Here is a 21,379-nt window from a genome sequence, read left to right as displayed (position 1 = left end):
CATTTGCTTACAGTATATTTGCTCATATTCTGTAAGAACAGGAAATTTATTTGTAGCTTTCGTCATATTTTGAGGTGTGTCTAAGCATTTTCTGCCGAATGAAAGTTCAAATCTTAACCTGGATTCCTACTAATAATTTTGCATCCCTCTATAAATGTCCATCAGAAATCTTAACATGTTTAATTTTAGAAGTTACTCAGACAACAGTGTTATTCTGTCCATCGCTTACACTTTTGGTGTATTGTCAAAACTGCATTTGTTAAGGCAAATGTGACATGGGCACATTTTGTTCTTAATATTCCTTTAAAATTAAAATACTGATTGGTTACCCTGAGCATTCAGCTAATTACAATTACTACTTTTTTTTCCTTGGAAAATCAAGACAGAGAAATGATTCAAGAAATAAATAGTCTATATCAAACTGCTGAAGAGATTAGTGCATGAATATGACTAACCATATCTACAGAAGAGGCAATTGATCATACTCATGCCGCTGACATCTGCATTTGTCAAGCATATTAAATGACTAATTAAAAAATCATGAGCACATATTGAGAGTAAATAAGGAGATGAACTTGCTTTATTAAGAAAAAAAGTTAAATTTAATATAAAACTGCACAGTGATGCTTCCAGGTCATGAAGCAGAATGCCAGGTAACAATAAAATGAACAGTGTGTAGGAAAGTATTTTCCCATTAAAAACAGGGAAAAAAAAAAAAAAAAATACTGTCTAGGCCAAATGTTTTGAAGGGTTCTTCACACCATTTTTTGCCTTCTGGGAAGTTCCATTCAAAGCAGCAATGTGTGGCAAACACGCATCACACCCTCACGACCACGCTGTGCAGGAGAGCACCACACCGGGCCACAAATAAGACGAATGACATCATTTCCACCTTGAGCACCGCAAGCTGACGACCCACGTTCTATGAATAGCAGAACTCATCTTTCACTTTGGTTTTTTTGCATCTTCACACACTGACCCCCTTTGGGAGACGACACGACAATATGGTATGTGCCTCTTACATTTGATCTTACATCTTACATTTAATCTTTAATAAAGAGTATAACTCCCATGGGAACTTAATTTTAATCCACCGGGAAGACTTCATTAACAATGGCTTTGTCACATTCTACTGGGAAAGAGTGACATTTGATTAAATTAATTCGAGCTATAAACTATACGTCATGCTAGGCTGCCTGCTTTGCTGCACAAAGTCCCATTATAATAATGGAGTCCTGCCAAGAGTGACATGTCCCTTGATGATGTCTTAGACATTTATGTTGTAGGATATTAAAATCAGGAAGCAAGTTATTCTTTACTTTGGAGCAGGTAAAACACTAAGCAGACTGTAACTTCCACTTCGTGTAAAGAGCGAAAGAAAGCCTTCTGGGTTACATATAAAAATGTATGGTACAGACAAAGGTAAAACTTAAAAGACAGAGTACATTCTGAAGATTACAAATGGAGAAGAGCACTGGGCAGCACTCATGGCTGTGTCCTGTCATTTTACTGTGTTACACCCACGCACACATATCCATATAATACCCTGTAATTATGAAATAGTATTCAAGAAGACTAGTCTCATTTATCATAGCTGTATCTGCAGTTTTGACAAGATCTAACAGAATAAATATACCAAGGAAATTTGTCTTAGTGCATGTTTGTAAAGAGCCTCCCAGTCTCAGTTATGTTTGTAGGTTGAGGAGCTGTTGCACATCTCTGCACGGTATGTGATTTAGCAGTATAACACACATACGATTGCACTGACGGAGAATGCTGCAATGAGCATGTGACAGAGAACTTGTGCAGGACAAATCCAAGTTCACTCCATGAGAGGTGGCGGTGTTAAGAACATGGAGCTACCGGAAATCCATTTGAAGCAGTCGGCTATCGCTGACGGCACTTTTTCTGCTTTAGTACAACCTCAACACCCATGAAGTGTAAAGTGCTTGAATTCTGTCACTGAAAAGTGTGTAAATGTTCCCCCCCAAGATACCAGGAAAATTATTAGGACTTTATCAGTGTTATTCTTAAGGTGAAAATAAAAAAAAATATTTACCAAAAACAAGAGGATGCAGTACCGTAGATACGGAAATAACCAGAACATATAGCACGGCATAATGAATACATCTGGGATACGCGTCTGTGTTCTGTCATTTTTCACCTACATTCCATGCAATGCAGCTAATATTTTAGCACCTCTCTGTTATAAGGTGCTCACAGCAAGAGCATAAATAACTAAACACCTTTCAAAGAAGAAAGGTGATAAGTCGAGCAAAAGCTGAAAAATCCCGTTCCAAGTTTCATCACCCACTCAGCCATCCTCTGAAGTATTTTTATTAATTGTCTCACAAAGACATGACTGCATAGGACACCGAGGTTTTCACCATTTCAGGGACCATATAATATTTCTGCGCATTACACGGTTATTGCTATTCCTAATGCTTCCGTAAAGGCTGGTGGTTTTATTTTATAGACATTTTTGTGTCTTGCTGCTTCAGTGCTTATAAATCACATGAAATGCAGAAAGAAAAAAAAAAAAAAAATCACACCTCGTGCATCTGAAAATTTAGAAGAGTCTAGGAGGATTTTCTCATCAGCACGTATACATTTGTCAGCGATGGGGTAAGAGCGTCATTGAGGCCGTGCTTTCCTAATCGCTATACCCATTTAAAATCTCCAGAGGGACTTTTTCTTCCGACTGTCAGAAGACGTGTTTATCGTGGTGTTCTGCTCCAGCAAAGGTGTGGAAAACACCTTTCTGCTGCTGAAATGTTCAATCCATCAGTTCTCTGCTCTTGCTCTTTTTTTTTTTTCCTTTTTAATTTATTCTCTAAACCCTCCCGCGGCACACTTTTCCGTTCAAATCATAAAGAAAACACTCATTCTGTAATTTCAATGACATTTACGGCAACCGCAGACGGACGTCACCTGTTGTTCAAGTTTGGGTTTGGGGGTGGACCTGGGACCCGTCCCTTGGACTGCTGTCTGACTTAGCGCCACTGCCAAGCCTGGCAGAAGATCAGCTTGGTTCCAGAGGCTAGTCGCTAATATATCGGGAACCAGGGAATAGGGGGAAGCAAATGAGATTAATGCAGCTTTGCCAAGTGTTGCAGTCACAACACAGCTGCTTTTTTAATCAGGCAATGTAGGGCAATGTAGGCTCTGACGAAACAAGACTGATATTTGCACCAGGAATTCAGAAAAAGTCAGAGCGGGAAGTCATCGCACATGCTGTAGCTGTATGTGACAAAAATTCAGTTTTCTCTAGGTAAAATCAATACCGAGTTTGTTTCCGAGACCTCGTTTCTGAAGGAGTGTATTTCTCTTACATTACCTGGCCTTTTTTGTGCAATTACTTGTTTCCATGTTGGCCCTATGGGAATCTGGGTAGGTTTTTTTTTTTTTTTTGTAGTCATTCTTTATAGCAAAGCCAAAAAGCAATGAGAAAATAGTGTCACATTGATGGTGTCAACCATGTATGTCTCATTAGAAGTAATGTCCCTTCAAATTATATAGAAAGTACATTGAACTTGGGGGTTACGGTGGCACAGTGGGTTGAACCGGGTCCTGCTCTCCAGTGGGTCTGGGGTTCGAGTCCTGCTTGGGGTGGCTTGTGGTGGACTGACGTCCCCTCCTGAATGTGTCCCCTCCCTCTCCAGCCTTTCGCCTCCTGTTGCTGGGTTAGGCTCCAGCTCCCCGTGACCCTGTACGGGACAAGCGGTTCAGACAATGTGTGTGTGTGTGTGTAGATTGAACTGAAAGGCAACTTGAATTTAATTTGTTTTTTCAGTTGTAAATTGGGTTAGTGGGTTAATATCAGCCTTGGGTTTCAGAGGTTGTAGGTTTCAGTCCCACCTTCTGTTGAAGTAACTTAATAAAGCTTAAAAATTGACATCAGTTAAAAATTACCCATCTGTAAGAACGGGGAAATAAGTTGCATTACACTAAGTAGCTTAATATTATGTCACTTTGTAGAATAAAAGTAATACAAATAATTCATAAAACCTCCAAAAATCAATGTCCTACACATGTTCATATTAGAGTGGGACAATTTACATTTATTCATTTAGCAGATTCTTTTCTCTAAAGCAACTTCCAGTGAACACTATGTAGTATTATTTAACTCACACCCTTTTTTTTTTTTTTTACCCAAAATGACTTACAATACATGTGTACCGTACAGAGTCACTCATCTGTTTACCAGTGAAACACACTCTCACACACGAGCAATTTAGAGTGACCAATTCACTTGAAGCGCATGCCTTTGGCCTGTGGGAGGTAACCAGAGCACTGGGGGAAACCCATGTAAAAACGGGGAGAACATGCAGACTCCACACAGAATGAGCAGGGATTAAACCCGCATCCTCTGGCACCTCCCAGACACTGTGAGAAAACGGCGCTACTCGTCATCTTACTGTACAGCAGACTAACAGGGCGAGGCATTCAAAATCATCTCAGAACTGATTGTTATTATTTCTGCTGTACATGCAGAGCTCCAGCAGACACTCCTGCAGCCCCCTCCTCCATGTCTTTGCTGAGAAGAAGTTTCTTCACCCTTCCATGGACAGACACCACTGCTGATGCCACTAGTTGCCTGAGAGTGCAATAACGCTGCCCCACAATGCCCAGCAGGTTCCAGACCATCCTGCTGCTGTTGCTGGTGCTGCCGAAAGGAGTCCCTCCCTCACTGGGGGACCTTGGCTTCGGCAGGAAAGAGATCAAGATCGACGGTGATCTAGTGCTGGGAGGGCTTTTCCCAGTTCACGAGAAGGGCGTTGGGATGGACGAGTGCGGCCGCATCAACGAGGACCGCGGCATCCAGCGCCTAGAAGCCATGCTTTTCGCCGTCGATGAAATCAATCGAGACCCTGCGCTGCTACCTGGCGTGGCACTAGGCGTGCACATCCTGGACACCTGCTCACGCGACACTTACGCACTGGAGCAAGCGCTGGAGTTCGTCAGGGCCTCACTCACCAAGGTGGACGACACAGAGTTCATCTGTCCCGATGGCTCGTACGCGCTGCAGGACAACAGCCCACTGGCCATTGCCGGAGTCATCGGGGGCTCTTACAGCAGTGTCTCAATACAGGTAATAAACACCAGCAGTGCAGAAATTTATATATATATATAAATATATATATTATATATATAAAATATTATTAAATATATATATATATATATATACACACACACACACACACACATTTTCAGAACCGCTTGTCCCATACGGGGTCACGGGGAACCGGAGCCTACCCGGTAACACAGGGCGTAAGGCCGGAGGGGGAAGGGGACACACCCAGGACGGGACGCCAGTCCGTCGCAAGGCACCCCAAGCGGGACTCGAACCCCAGACCCACCGGAGAGTAGGACTGCGGTCCAACCCACTGCGCCACCGCACCCCCTATATATATATATATATATACACACACACACATACACACACATAAACCCTGTACATTACTGAGGTAAACTGATATACATGTGTGTATACAGTGTGTGTGTGTGTGTATATATATATGAATACAATCTATAAATTTAATCAAGAACAGCCATTACAGCAGAACAGGAATAGCAAAAAAAAAAATTCATTACTATTATCATCATCAATAATAATTTGTTGTCATGATCTAGCATCATCACTTTATAGGAAGTTTCAAAACGATGATGCCCTGATGTTCCAAAAAAGAAAAAATTAGCTAACATGTAGATGGAAGTTACAAAGATTGATCAACCACATATTTACAGCTTAAATTTTTATTTTATAAACTGGGGATCGTGTAGAACGCTGCAGATAATGAACCGACATGTCAAATGTTAAATGTATTGATTTCATTGCATGCAAATGTTAGACCTTTAATATACAGACTAGTTAACACAGTCCTGAAGTTTAACCTCTCATTATAAACTAGTGTTCATGCCAGAAACAAAACTGCAGCACCAAGTGAACCCAACCACTTACACACTGCTTATAAATGCCTTTGTTTCTAATTCATTTTTTTTCCACATAAGCTCTCCTGGGACTCTCAGAGAGCAGGCCCCCGTTTTGCTGTGTCATTAATGCATTCGGGGGTCTCTAAGAGCTCTTGGGACAAAACGGAGGAAATTTGCATAGGTTTACATACCCCACACTCCACCTTTCCTCCCTTCTTTGAGCTGTACAAAAGACAGCTTTCCCTATCTCCTCAGGAATCGTTAAATTGCCTTTCAATTCGAGATATCACTTCTCGCTATTAGAGCGAAGCCAGTGAGAATAAGGACCCCAGCCGATGCTCCCATCCGATAATCACCGTTATCCATCACACGAAAAATTAACCATTGTTCCCTTTGTATTCTTGCTCTGGCTATCTCACCCCTCTCTCCAGGGAGTGATTTTGATAGCAATTTTATTTCATTCTCTTTTTAATACCTAGAAATCATTTTAACAGGACTTACTCAGCATGGAGATACATTTATGTCAAATTACTTTAACCCAGCAGAACAAAGAAAATTGGTTCTTCCTTTCCTGACATTGTAAGCAGCCTGTCACTCACAGTGCAATTGATTGCAAAAATACAGTTTAAACTTAATTTTGTGTTTACTGGCAGTTCTTGCTGTGAGGGTTAATATTGACAAGGGTTGTTTGCAAGTTCTTTCAGTTCACGAGTGTTCCGTACAATCCTCTGAGTTTTCTTGGCTCCTGTCATTCAGAATCCCTTAGAAACTTCTCATAGGAGACCGTAAAATAAGCAGCTCCCCAAGACCTTCCAGATGTCATCTGAGACAAAATATCTCTTTTCTCCTTTACAGTATGTAACATTACTGACCCTGACCAGTATCAGAAAGCATTAAAAGTGCAGTAAACAACCAACCTACACACAATTCAATTTGACTATACTGTGCTCTATTAGCCCATGTCAAACAGGTGATTACAGGAATAGAGTAAAACAGAGTAATGGCACATGGGGGCTCATATCATCATTATCATTTGAAACAAGAACTTCTTTGACTTAAACCCTCTGAGCAAATTGACTGTATAAAGTTTCCTATGGTTAAAGTATTGTGACTGAACAATTTTTAGAGCTTATTCCGATTTTTTTTTTTTTATTTTAGTGGGTTTGTTTCTCAACAAACTTTGTTAAAGCACAGCTTTTGACAGTGTCCAGGTGTATTAAAATTCTGTATATACAGTTATTTACAAAACTTTATCCGACACCTTTTTTTAAAAATAAATTTCACCACTAAGACAGATTCTTAGTCTTAAAATTGACTTTAAACATTTTGGCAATTCAAGTTAGACCATGACACTTTCTACCAAATGCCATAATTACAAATAAATAAAATGTCACTAGGTAACTGAATAAAATTAAGATGCCTCCAAAGCCAAATTGCCATTCTAGTAATTGTTTGCTTCTAGGTTGCCAACTTGCTGAGACTGTTTCAGATCCCTCAGATCAGCTATGCCTCCACAAGTGCTAAACTCAGCGACAAGTCCAGGTATGACTACTTTGCCAGGACAGTCCCGCCTGACTTCTATCAGGCTAAGGCTATGGCAGAAATCCTGCGCTTCTTCAACTGGACATACGTATCTACTGTGGCATCCGAGGGAGACTATGGAGAGACGGGAATTGAGGCCTTTGAGCAAGAGGCCCGGCTGCGCAACATCTGCATTGCCACATCCGAGAAGGTGGGCCGCTCCAACGCCAAGAAGTCATACGATGCAGTCATCCGGCAACTGCAACAGAAACCCAACGCCCGTGTGGCTGTGCTCTTTATGCGCAGTGATGATGCCCGCGAGCTGCTGGCTGCTGCCAATCGTCTCAACGCATCCTTCACCTGGATAGCCAGCGATGGCTGGGGAGCACAGGAGAGCATTGTCAAGGGCAACGAGATAGTGGCTGATGGTGCAATCACCCTGGAGCTGGCTGCCCACCCTGTGAGGGAGTTCAATCGCTACTTCCAGCGCCTTGACCCGGCCAAGAACAGGCGCAACCCCTGGTTCAGGGACTTCTGGGAGCAGAAGTTTCAATGTTCCCTAAGCGGGGATGGCCTACGGATACCATGCGTGAAGCACCTGGCTATTGACCGCACAAACTTTGAGCCAGAGTCAAAGATCATGTTTGTGGTGAATGCGGTCTATGCCTTAGCTCATGCCTTGCACCAGATGCAGCGGACATTATGCTCCAACACCACGCGCCTTTGTGATGCTATGAAGCCTCTGGATGGTAGGAAACTCTACAGGGACTACCTGCTCAACGTCAGTTTCAAAGGTAAGCCTTCTCGTTGACATGATTTTCAAAACTTTGGTGATGGTAGGCCAGTCTTATACCAGATGCTAGTTAATGTCCAGCTGAGCTCAGTTTACGGTCAAGTTGAGGCAGGAAGAGCTCAGATGGAGTACTGCAGATTATACAGCTGCAGTCAGTTCTCATTCTTTGCCAGCGTTTTCTCAAGACTACAGAGAGGTGTAGATAAACAGTAACGTCATATTCAGAGGTTTGAACTTCAAGGTTAAGTGTGCTTATTTCACATGTCCTGATAAGTGAACTCACACTGAGAATAAACAGTCTGTGCAAATAGCCCTCTCAGCTTGGCAGGACACATGGAGGGAAAGGGGGCAATGTGGCTGTGGTGCTAAAGGGGCAGACCTTACTCGAACTGGATGAGCTGGATGAAGCACACCAGCAGACGACTCGCCATGAAATTTGCGACCTGTACATTTCAGGCTGTGATGCAACAAGGTACAGGTAGCTGTCCGAGGATGATAGCAAGCCAGTCTCTATATTCATTCAGACGGTTCCCAGCCTAGCACATCGGCCACCGTTGGGGTATAGCCAGCCTCATTCTTCTTCAGTAATTGGGACCCCTTTTCAAATTGACCCTCAACACCTGCTGTGACCCATCCATGCTCAGCTATTTCTACCGCCAGCTGTCAGTCGGCTCAGTGCTTCTCAGAGTCAATGTTGGTGTAATTTACTACCACATCATTTGTGTGACAAGCTCAACAGAACATCTGATGCATTACCTTGGAAAATAAAGGCTCCTCAGTGCCATCAGTTACGAGGGTAATAGCCAGCATTGCGCCGGGACCTCTGTCGCGACCGAAGGGTATTAAGACGAGTGCGATGAATAATGAATTATAAGCTGGCCCCAGCTTTGTGCAGCTCGAGCCGCCAACTGCCATTAATGATTTTTTTTTTTTTTAAAATTCAACCGTGATGTTTTCATGCAGCGACCCGTTGAATGGCTTTCATCTTTGATCGTAGAGATCACTGTGGGATTCCCTCTCTCCGGCAGAAACAACCCCTGTAACTACAGCGGCAATGTTGTGGGGGTTTGCACCTTTTCGTTATCAAGGAAAATTTAGAAGCCGAGGTGACAACATTTGCGTCTCTTGTGGTTGTCATTATTGAAGGATACACATTTCTGGCTGCCTCAAGTATGGCAGCAGAATTCCAAACGGAAGTTTTATTGATGTGCACAACTCAGCATGAAAACACTTATTGTAATTTATTTATTTAGCAGATGCTTTTCTTCAAAGCGACTTCAGATGAACTCTATGTAGTGTTATCAGCCCACACACCTTATTCACTGTGGTGACTTACACTGCTAGGTGGTGGCTTACACTGCTAGATACACTACTTACGATGGGTCACTCATCCATACATCAAAGGAACACACTCTCTCTCTCACTCACACACTATGGGGAACCTAAACAGCATGTCTTTGGACTGTGGGAGGAAACCAGAGGAAATCCACATTGACACAGGGAGAACATGCAAACTCCACACAGACTGAGGGGGAATCGAACCCACATCCTCTTGCACCACCCAGGCACTGTGAGAGAGCAGCGCTACTTGCTATACCACCGTGCACTGAAAAACTTCAGTGAAAACATATGTGAAAAGGTGTGGGCAGATCACACATCTCCATGACCTTGGTGATCAAGGCCATGCTGGTGTTGCACATCTCAGACTGTGTCAGAGATCCGAGATCCAACAGAGCAGAGTTATAATTTACAGCAAGGTGCTTTCACCACAGTAGAAAAATAAACGCAGGTATGAGCAGACAGGGTATCTATAACTCACCAGCGTGCTGTCATATTGTGTTATTTTGTGTATTTCCCATGTACAGAACTCTTTCGATGAATAGTGATATTGTACAGTAGCAAGTGGTACAATAATTTCAGACCCTGCTGGATATACCTGAATATATCCCAGCTGCTCCCAAATGGCGGAGCGAGCTTAAACCATGGTTGTGCACTGAGCTTTAATCTTCCCCAACTGCAGCATTCATTCAGTCTTCAGTTGCATGTTTTCTCTAAGACCTTGGACACCCCCAGCCCACACACACCTTTAGATGCATCCCGCAGCATACCCCCACTCCCTAACCCCCCCCTTCACTCTTCCATCCACCAATTTACTGCCAAGCAGAGCGATGCGCTTGCAAGGCTCTCCGGCACAAATAAATGCGATTTGCTCTCCCGTTTCCTTGCGCTTTCATTATTTGTGTGCGCAATATTTCTGTGTTGCCGCAGCTCTGCAGAAGGCAGGAGCGAAATGCCCAGGGGGGCAATATTGAGCTGCGAATTGAACGGTAACCTGCCAGCAAGCAGCGTTCACTCAGACCACATTCCAGCTTAAAGACTGGAGGAGACACTTTTCCATCCGAATGTGTGGACCTTGAGTTTTACCCAGCAAGGAAACAGGATACCACTATCATCATATAAAGAATGACAATTCTTTATGAGTGTGTAACTCGGAATATTCACATAAATATTATACCTAGCATGTTTTATTCATACAGTTATGTAATTCTACAATTAGGAAGAACAGATTATCTAAATTATGTAAAATTTTCTAGTAACCCATATTCACAGAAATGTTGTTGTAGGAGAGAGGTCTAGTACATACATTATTACTATTATTATTATTGTTGATCCAAATCAGTGCAGGGAAACACAAAACATGAATGTATCTTTGCTAAACTCACACGTTAGTCTTTATGATCTCAAGAACATTTTGTGACAGTTTATTTAGTTACTTCACACTTTTGTCCGTTGTGACTTAGAGCATTAAGATACTGACAACGATTTACCCATTTACACAGCTGGGTAACTTTTACTGTATTGACTACAAATAAGCACTTTGATCAAAGGTACTGCAGCAAGAGATGGGATTGAACCCTGAGTACCTCCAGAGAAGGACGGAGGCGCTAAACACTACGCCACCTGGTGCCAGTGGTCATTACTGCTCTACAGCTGCTCAATCTACTTTTTTGGGTCTCTTAGCTGAACAGTTCAAGCTGTCTGGAGCTCAGAGATCTAATATTACTGTGTGCATCAAGCAGAAGGGGAACCCCGGGCAGCGACCTCATTGGCAAATGGATGAGCAGGTACCCCTACGGACACCGCAGAGCAAGACAAAAACAGAAAAGGCATTAATAAAACCTAGAGCGTTCCTCGGTGCCCCTCTGACAAGACGGCTCCGTGCTGAGGGCAGCCGACACGGCGAGCGAACAAAGGCAGCTTGCAGATGTACCGCGGACTTCAAGGCCGACTCCCCGTGCGCGTGACTCGCACACGTCGGGAGCGGAGGACACTTTCAGCTCGCGCCTCTCGCCTGGTAGCCTTGACTGAACGCAGCTGGTATCCGTGGAGAACGGGAGGGAGCGCACAACCATCTGAGCCGTCTAGCTTTCATCATGTCGTCCGCTTGTACACATTGCCATCAAGGTATCCTTTAACTGTAGACCTCTTCAAGCAGACAGAAAAAGGGCAGACAGACATTGAACACCGGTAATTCCCATAGGGGCCTGTCTCGAATTCAGCATCTTCACATCGCCTGACACATGGATGCGTCTCAGAAGATCGGAATAAGGGAAAGAATTTTCCAGCTGTCTAATCGCAGATAATAAAATGATCTCATATAATGTATTGTTGCCTTTCCCATTGCCATGGTTGAGGATTTAGGAAAGTTTATGAAAATTTGGAACTTGTTACTCCTGTTGAGGTACTGAAAGTATACTCCCCATGTCGACATTTGAAATGATTATTAATATTGATGGAATTCAGGGCAAAAATCCATCAGGAAGAATCAGGGAAGGGAATCAGGGCAGTATAGTGGAATAAAGTGTGTTTTTCAGAATGTCACGTGTGACCTGATATAAAACAGGAGTAGCATTAGTTCCCCCCCCAAAATTACTACGTTCTGGGGGGGTGGCGGTGGTGCAGTGGGTTTGGCTGGGTCCTGCTCTCTGGCGGGTCTGGGGCTTGACTCCTGCATGGGATGCCTTGAGATGGACTGGCGTCGCATCCTGGGTGTGTCCCCTCCCCCCTCCAGCGCCATTGGTACAGAGATGCCAGTACTACTTTTTAGTTTTTCATTGATACACATTAACAAAATGCTATTCTTATTTACTCCAGTGGGTTTCCAGTGTCTCTGATGTCGTGTCACTTAGCTGTTGTATATGTGCGGCAAAACAATGGAGCAATTTCAGTTGGGATTAATATTTAGCTGTATTTAGTAAGCAAATTTATATGAATTGTGAATGTTATATTAAAAAAAAAAAGGTTTTCAGTGCTTGAGTGCGTCCTGTAACTGAGAGGAAAGAGCAAAATTTGCTCATTCTTAAGACACTGTTGCTACATGTGTGCTCCTAGACTACATATAATCCTATGCAAATATTACCCCAGTCTTTAGAGCCAACACTTAATGAAACAAATTTCATCACATCTGATGTGGGTAAACACAAGGCTTTTTTTTTCCCGGAGCATCAGTAAGCTACAGAGACAGCTGGCGAGGTGTCACTCTCCAGAACAGCACCTGCATTTGTTTGCATCTCTCTAATGAGGGGATTCTACCCAGAAGCACCTCCGAGTTGTGCCCTCAGGGTTGAAACCTGAAGCTGTCACTCAACGAAGCACCAGGCAACACGCTGGCTGGACAAATAACAGCAACCCTCAGCTCAGGCACTGCTATACATTGTTAGACTTTTTAAATTTAAATCTTAAAAGGCATAAGAAGACGTCATGTAGGCATGACACTGGATGTGTGATCCATAAGAGAGATGAATCCTATTGAAATTAATTGGATTCAATGTAACGTCTCCCTAATTCTGACCTCCCCAGTGAATTTCTGTGTTGTACAAACACCAGTGACAGTACAGAGGAATATATTTCAACAGTGTGTTGAGTGTAATACACACCAAAGAGCCGATGAAGAGATATAAAGCTGAGCTGTGCACTTATTTTCTCAGCAGCATATTAAGAATTCTTTCTCTTCTTCTTACACTGAAGAATATGGACAGAATTTTCATTGTATAATCCTTAAAAAAAAAAAAAAAAAAAAACTATGGAATAAGCAACAAGCCATGCAGCCAATTACTATTATCTTAAATACAAATCCTTCTTTCTGTATATTTGCACTGACCTCTTTCACCATAGCCATATATATATATATATATATATATATATATATATATTTTTTTAATAAAGATTAAGATTTGTTCAATCTCCGAACGCGTCTGAAATCATAAGGAAACAGTTTTAAAATTCAGAGGATTCATGAGATGGTGGGATGGCACAGCAAGTAGCGGTGCTGTCTTAGGGTGCCTGGGTGGTGTGAGAGGATGTGGGTTTGATCCCCACCCAGTCTGGGTGGAGTTTTTGATGTTTTCCCCGTGTCTGTGTGGGTTTCTTCTGGGTGATCTGGTTTCCTCCCACAGTCCAAGGACATGCTCTTCAGGTTCACTCATAACGTGAGTAAGTGATAGAGAGAGTGTGTGTGTGCGTTTCTCTGATGTATGGATGAGTAACCCAGTGTAAGTAGTGTATTTAGCAGCGTAAGTCACCTTGGTGAATAAGGTGTGTGGGCTGATAACACTAAACAGAGTTCACTGAAAGTCGCTTTGGAGAAAAGGGTCTGCTAAACAAGACAATGTAAATGACACAGCGTGTCAGATGGAAACTGATGATTTGGATGATATGGATCGTACTTGGGTGTTATTTGTTGCTTATTATTTGCTAGTTACCAGCAAGTAACATGCAAACTGTATGTTAGGCTGCTAGTTATGCCTCCCTTATTCAGCAACAGGCTAATGTTGCTAAAGTCACATGTAGTGACCAAGTCGCTGGGTGCCCAAAGCAAATGTAGTAAAATTCACTGGAGCATTAAGCAGAGCTGTCAAATGGCATTTCAAAAGGGTTCTAAACAAGAAATGGCGAGAAAATCAGTGCACTCTGAAACGGACGCTTGATACTTCTGTCATGGAGTACATAAAAGTTAGAAGCTAACTCCTCAGATGTTGATATATATGATTTTTCCCTTTACCTGTGGGAGGAAGCTCCACTGAACTTTGATAGAAAGCATTAGTGAGGATCAGGTACTTTTTTCCTAGCATAACTTTAATGGGAAGCAGAACGCAAGAGGTACTTGCATCTATATTCTAGGATGCCGTGTTCATTAAGTTAAATCAGCAGCATTGTGCTGCCCGTAAATATAATTAAAGAAGATCATTATGCAAATTCTGTTTCGTGATGTGAAGAGCAATCCTGTGTGAAGTGTGGCAGCTTGTAGTGTACTTTCGGGAGGCATTGTTTTGATCCAACGTCAAGCATTTGTCTCATTCAATGGCTCTTTCATACTCATCGTACATATGGAAAGAGTTCATTTGGGAAGAGTTTGAAATCTTATACTGCCCTCTAGAGACAGGTACACCTTGGCTAGCAGAATTGCTTTTTACCCAACAGGTGTAATATTCAATAAAGCGAGACATCTTGTTCCCCAAATGACAAATTATTCCCATTTTTATTAGCAGATTCATGTATGCAAGTTGTAACCAGAAATCCTGAGACTGTTTTCTTTATTACATAATGGAGAATGACATAACATTTAATAGCTATAACATGCAAAGTGTTGATTTGATTCATGAATCTCTGGAGGCTTTTAAGGTTTATGGTTTTTTGCACCTCCAGTACTGGACATGCTGCAGGATTGTCAGTGGATATTGGCAAAAAGTTATAAGTCTGGGAAATAAAGGGTCTTCTATATTATAATTTTAGCCGATACCTTTATATACTAACCTAGTTAAAAAGAATTTACCCACTTACAGATCCAGACACTTTTTCTATATTGTTTAGGGCAAGTACCTTGGTCACAAGTGCTTCCACTTGGAGGTTCAAACATGGGACCTTTTGACTGCAGAGCACAAGTTTTCTAACTGCTGCCTCCTACTTACAGTGTCTCTGTTTTTGATGACTAATCCTTTTTCACTGGGTCCATTGTAGGACTTTAAAGAAAAGCTGAACAGAGAAGGTGCAAGTGTTACAATATCCATCCAATGTTCAGACTCCAACATAGGCCATGGTTACACTGAAGGACACTCGCTCATAAACAACTTTGTGTCTCACGGGCATTATCATCTCATCAGTATTACTGGTTATTCTGAATTTAGATTGCAAAATAAATGTAGAGAAGGAACCACAGACATGGGGAAAACATCTGAAGTCCACACGATATTTGCACCCTGATGCCTGCAGCTGTGAGGCCACAGCATAACCCGCCAAAGCACCATCATAGTCTGATATACATTATACGGCATGAATAAAAACTGAAATTAAACATAAAGCTGGGTGAGTATGTCTGCAGGGAAATGCACCGTGTAATTTTAAGAACTTTTCCCCTAAACTTTACTCATCTTCTTCCAGCAAATTCCCACACCAGATTTTTAGTGGCTCATTCTCAATTAACCATCAGCTGCACCTAACAAGCGCCTTTGTTTCTACTCTGGTTGCCAAAATATAAACAAATAAATGAATCAGCAATGGAATATGCAGAAGTTTAGTTTTGTTCTTACCGGCATTGATGTTTTCCACAGCAGCAGGATCTCACCAGGGACAACAGTTTGTCTTCCTTTGTTTGTAAAGTACTCCAAAAAAGTTTTTTTTTTTTTTTCCCCACCAAAAAATAATAAGATTACATTTTCTGAAAACATAATCATACCTACTTTGTACAGCTACAGGAATCTGACTGTTTGTAGGTAAGCTGAGGTGGACAGCAAATGTCTCAGCAAACATTCAGAAGGTCCATGCCTTTCCAAACCACCTGTTCATTTCCTCTGCAGGAGTCTGCCCCCAGCCTCCTTTCTCTTAATTCATTGGGTGCAGGAAGTCTGTGTCCCTCTATTGTTCCAACCCTCCTTTTAAGTGCCAACCACTTCCAATCATCTCCCTGAAAGGCACACAGGCTACACACACATACATACATTCATCTGTTACAGTTACCTAACATAAGTCAAGACATTTCAATTAATTTACTCTGAGTTAAAGATTCAAGCTCACTAGCTCCACTAATAAATATTAAAGCTTGTAGCAGCGACTCATGTAGTGGTTAAGGTTGTCTCTTTGAGATCGGAAGCATCTTGGTTTGAATCCCAACTTCTGCAGTAGTGTGCTTGATAAAGTTATTCATCCAAGAGAAATTGGCAATTACAAGTATATAAATCTAACTTTCTAAGTTGACTTTGTCTAACAAATATTAATTATAATGTGGAATTTTCTGTTGCTGGGGGGCATGGTGGCATAGTGGGTTCAGCCAGTGCCTACTATGTGGTGGATCTGGGGTTCAATCCTGGCTTGGGGTACCTTGTGATGGACTGGTGTCCTGTCCTGGGTGTCCCCCCCTGAACCCTGCTTGGGACAAGTGATTCTGGACAATGGATGAATTTTCTGCTGTTGTGTTGGGACACTCTTCAGGAGTTAATAATAACCATTAAATGTCTGTGTGAATATTTCATTTTATATCTGTCATTAATGATCAAAGTTAAAAATCTTAATCTCATAAAAACTTTGATGCAACATGTTAAAGGGCAGCAGAATGGTAAAAGACACAAACTCATTGCTTATGTACATGCAAAGAGAGGATCTGCTGTAGAGGCCAACAGAAGATTACCTGAACTGGTGCCTGAACCAAATTGCTCCATAAAATTATCTAGCTGCATAAACTCGGGCTTCAGGTAAAAGTTTCAATATGCATGGAACAAATACATGACTCAAAATGTGTGATAGAATCATATCTTCTCATGACTGTCTGGGTAAAAGTTCATTTTAAAGCCCTCATCTCTCTAAAACACTTGACAGAAGAATTGCAAGGAACCTTTCGGTTACACATTTCATTTGCTTCATCCACACACACACTCTCTACAACTGCTTGTCCCAAGCATGGTTGCAGCAAGCTGGAGCCTAACCTGGCAAGACAGGACGCGAGGCTAAAGGGACACACCCTCGACAGAACACCAGGCCGTCGCAAGGCACCCTAAGCAGGACTTGAACCCCAGACCCACCAGAGAGGACGACCCAGCCAAACACGCTGCACCACCACATCTCCACTTGCTTTGTCTATTGTTTGTTATTTTATTCAATTTCTGCTATTTTCTTAATATCTGTTTCACAGGAGAGTGTCATGGAAACCTTCTCGATCTCTGTTTTAGAAAGCAAAGTAATAGTAAAACAGATAGGAGTTGATAACAATAGCAGTAAGTAATAGATAAAACAGATTTAACTTTAACTTGATAAAATAATGAAGATTTTTTAGTTATGAATACATATGAATTTTATCTGTCATTCCATAATGGAATTCAAGACAAAGAGATAATTCATATGCCAACCTGGTGACATATTCTGAGTGAAAATAATATACAGCACATACAATAATATCATAATAACAGTACAAGTATTAAGTGTCTGAGAGTGATTGATGGGGGTCATAAACACAACCTTCTGCTCCACTGATGAGCCAATCCAATGTATTCCAGAGTCCCTTGTTTGATCTCGATTCACAGATGAACTTGCATCATTATTGTTTTAACCACATGGACCACGGTGGACAGTAAACAACGAATTGCCTTCATATCTGCAATTTCTTTTTTCTGTTACAGTACAAAAAGCCTTTGAGCTATAAAAGAATCCAAGCTGCTTGAAAGGCCAAAAAAGAAAAAGTATACAGAGAAGTTGGAAGTAGCTGCCTGGTGGATGCACTCTTAAATATGTCCTCACTTTAACTTTGATGCTGCACAGTAACAAAATCCAGGGTGTAACCTGCAGAAATTATAGCTGCTGTTATTATTATTATCTAGTCTAAGGCAACTCACAGTGTTAGATAATCTACTTAACAAGGATTTACTCATTTATAGAGCTTGGTAATTTTTACCGCTTGAATTCAGGGTAAGTGCCTCGATCAAGGGTACTATAGCAGGAATAGGAATTCAAACCCAGATCATTTGAAGGAATAACGAAATGTGCCACTCGCTCTGCTCCCACCCCTCCAACTTTGATTATAATAGCACGTTTCAAGGACTCAAGTTCAATACCAGGTTTGGAAGCAGTTCTCCAAGTCATAGAATCAGATTAGGTATAGCAACGTAAGAAGCAATGTGCTGTAATTATAAGGGAAGAAATCCAATGTTCCCGCAAGGAACATTTCCTGCAGTTCCTACAGATCTCGGTGTTGATATGTCTGCTGCTGAAGAAGTATTTCATTTATTACTGACATATTTGGAACATTTGTGTTAAATGGCCAGATTAATGTTACACCATATTGTGTTTCATTCTGTGATAACGACTTTCAAGTTCATTCAATTGTGATTCAAGAGGGTGAGTGTGACGGAGGTTCATGATGGACTATTAAGTCCTTGATGTCCTTCTCAATGTCCCTAATTTAATCTCTTTCCTACCTTCAGCTCCTTTCTCTCCTGGGTTTGACAACATTGTGAAGTTTGACTCCTACGGTGACGGAATGGGTCGCTACAACATCTTCAATTATCAGCAGGGAGTGGACAAGTACAGCTACGTACAGGTGGGCGAGTGGGCGGAGACACTGACCCTCAACGACGATCTGATTCGGTGGCCTCGGCTCTTGGTGCCCACCTCCCAGTGCAGCGACCCTTGTGCCCGCAATGAGATGAAGAAGATGCAAGCGGGTGAGTTCTGCTGCTGGATCTGTACGCCCTGCGAGCCCTACGAGTACTTGGCGGACGAGTTCACCTGCGTGCCTTGTGGGCTTGGACAGTGGCCTGGCGAGGACCTGACGGGATGCTACGACCTGCCGGAGGACTACATCATGTGGGAGGACGCCTGGGCCATCGGACCCGTGGCCATCGCCTGCATGGGCTTTATCTGCACCTTGCTGGTGGCCGGCGTCTTCATCCGCCACAACAACACGCCGCTGGTGAAAGCCTCGGGCCGCGAGCTCTGTTACATCCTGCTGTCGGGCGTCCTCATGTCTTACGGCATGACCTTCTTCTTCATCGCCAAGCCGTCACCAGCCGTGTGCGCACTCCGCCGTCTGGGGCTGGGCACCTCCTTCGCCGTGTGCTACTCAGCACTGCTGACCAAGACCAACCGCATCGCGCGCATTTTCGGCGGGGTCAAGGACGGGGCCCAGCGGCCACGCTGCATCAGCCCGAGCTCTCAGGTCTTCATCTGCCTGAGCCTGATCTCCGTGCAGCTGCTCGCCGCTGCAGTCTGGCTGCTGCTGGAGGCGCCGGGCACCCGCCGCTTCACCCTGCCCGAGAAGCGAGAGACGGTCGTGCTCAAGTGCAACGTGCGGGACTCCAGCATGCTGCTCTCCCTGTCCTATGACGTCGTGCTGGTTGTCCTGTGTACCGTGTACGCCTTCAAGACCAGGAAGTGTCCAGAGAACTTCAACGAGGCCAAGTTCATTGGTTTCACCATGTACACCACCTGCATCATCTGGCTCGCCTTCCTGCCCATCTTTTACGTGACCTCCAGCGATTACAGAGTAAGCAAAAGTTGAGTGAAGAGATAATTGCAGAGCAGGAAAACCTCTAGAACAGTCTTCTTGTGAAAATTATGTTTGTTTTTCTGATACTTTCCTCCAAAGGGACATTCAGAGTTAGGTGAATTACACTGACTTGGCTGGTTTATATAACATGGTCTTTTTAATCATATCAGTTCTGGGTGAGTATCTTTATCAAGAATACTACAGCAGGAGGGGGGATTCGAACATGGGTCCATCAAGTGCAAGGCGAAAATTCTAATCACTACACCCCCTATTGTGAAATCAATATCATAGCGATAATAAACGATGTCAACATATCAACTGTGCAAACCTATTTTTTAAAACAATACTTTCACGAAATATACAAGGAAAAGCCAAAAACTTTCCACAATAACGTTTTTACTTTTTACAAAATATGTTGCAGATACTGTCCTTTTAAACTTGCCCTTGTGCAATAAGTTGCGGAGACGTACAGCCGTAAACTTAAAATTTACATAAAAGTGAAGTGCTCATATGAACACCTTTGTCAAGATGGTATGAGAGTGGTAATTGCCTTCACATGGCTGAAAAAATGAAAATTTTCATTAAAATCACACAGTAAAAGAAATAGCACGATACTAAATACAGGGTTTACTGCACCTTTGAACACACATCAGCAGCACCATTCATGAAGGCTGATGGGTAGTCTGTCTGAGGTCTTTATTACTCACCTTGGATTAGTATTTTGATTTAATTACACTAGTTGCGACCTTCACAAGCACTCAGACTAACTTCAGATGCCAAGCTAACTTGTGTGGTTTTAACACTCATGGATCTGTAATTACAGCCTGGAAGAAATAGCCCCCAGGGACAGTTTACTGCAGATAAATACCCCTGGGCTCATTTTGCGTTCAACACGGGGTAATCACACCAGAACCATGTTTTCGCCCATGATTGGCTAGGTTCTCCCTTCCCCTGCAGGTGCAGACCACCACCCTGTGCATATCGGTCAGCCTGAGCGGCTTTGTGGTTCTGGGATGCATGTTTGCCCCCAAGGTTCACATCATCCTGTTCCAGCCACAGAAGAACGTGACGAGTCATCGGCTCAACCTGAACCGGTTCAGCGTCAGTGGAACCGCCACCACATACTCACATGGTACACGCTACAAATAAAATTATATCTCATGTAAATCATAATAAATTGATGCATTTTCTTTTCTATCCCATTTGTTACCATAACATTCATGGCAACAAACGTGGACGAGACCGAAATGGACTGTCAGATGGTCAAAAATGTTATAATCATAATGCATACCATGCTGTGTCCATCTGTCCATCCATGATCAGTAACCACTTATCCAATCAGGGTCGCGGTGATCTGGAGCCTATCCCGGGAAACCTAGGATATAAGGTGGGACACACCCGGGGGTGCCAGCATGTGGCAAGGCACTTTCACACACACACATACACACAGAAATTCACCTGCAAAATGCAATTCAGAGGCACCTGTTGTCCTCTTCACCTATATTCACGGTAACTACAATAATATGTAACACTTTATAGAAATCAGTGTAGTTTTTTTTTAAAAAAAAAAAAAAAGCAGTAAAAGTAGCTTTAATTAATTG

General features: G+C 42.6%; 1 protein-coding gene across 1 annotated transcript; it reads left to right on the top strand.

Annotated features, from left to right (window-relative positions):
• The first annotated feature begins 4,803 nt into the window (after positions 1 to 4,803).
• Positions 4,804 to 21,153, top strand: LOC108936375 (metabotropic glutamate receptor 3-like). The gene is made up of 5 exons (XM_018755712.2): positions 4,804 to 5,092; positions 7,397 to 8,249; positions 18,715 to 19,775; positions 20,736 to 20,910; positions 21,121 to 21,153. Exons 1-5 carry the CDS (start codon positions 4,838 to 4,840, stop codon positions 21,129 to 21,131), a joined length of 2,355 nt encoding a protein of 784 aa, XP_018611228.2. The 5' UTR covers positions 4,804 to 4,837; the 3' UTR covers positions 21,132 to 21,153.
• Positions 21,154 to 21,379: the final 226 nt, after the last annotated feature.

The sequence above is a fragment of the Scleropages formosus genome, chromosome 24 (assembly GCF_900964775.1).
Source record: "Scleropages formosus chromosome 24, fSclFor1.1, whole genome shotgun sequence".
Classification (NCBI taxonomy): domain Eukaryota; kingdom Metazoa; phylum Chordata; class Actinopteri; order Osteoglossiformes; family Osteoglossidae; genus Scleropages; species Scleropages formosus.
The sequence above is the reverse complement of the archived record's forward strand: the minus strand, read 5'-3'. Positions and strand labels throughout refer to the sequence as shown.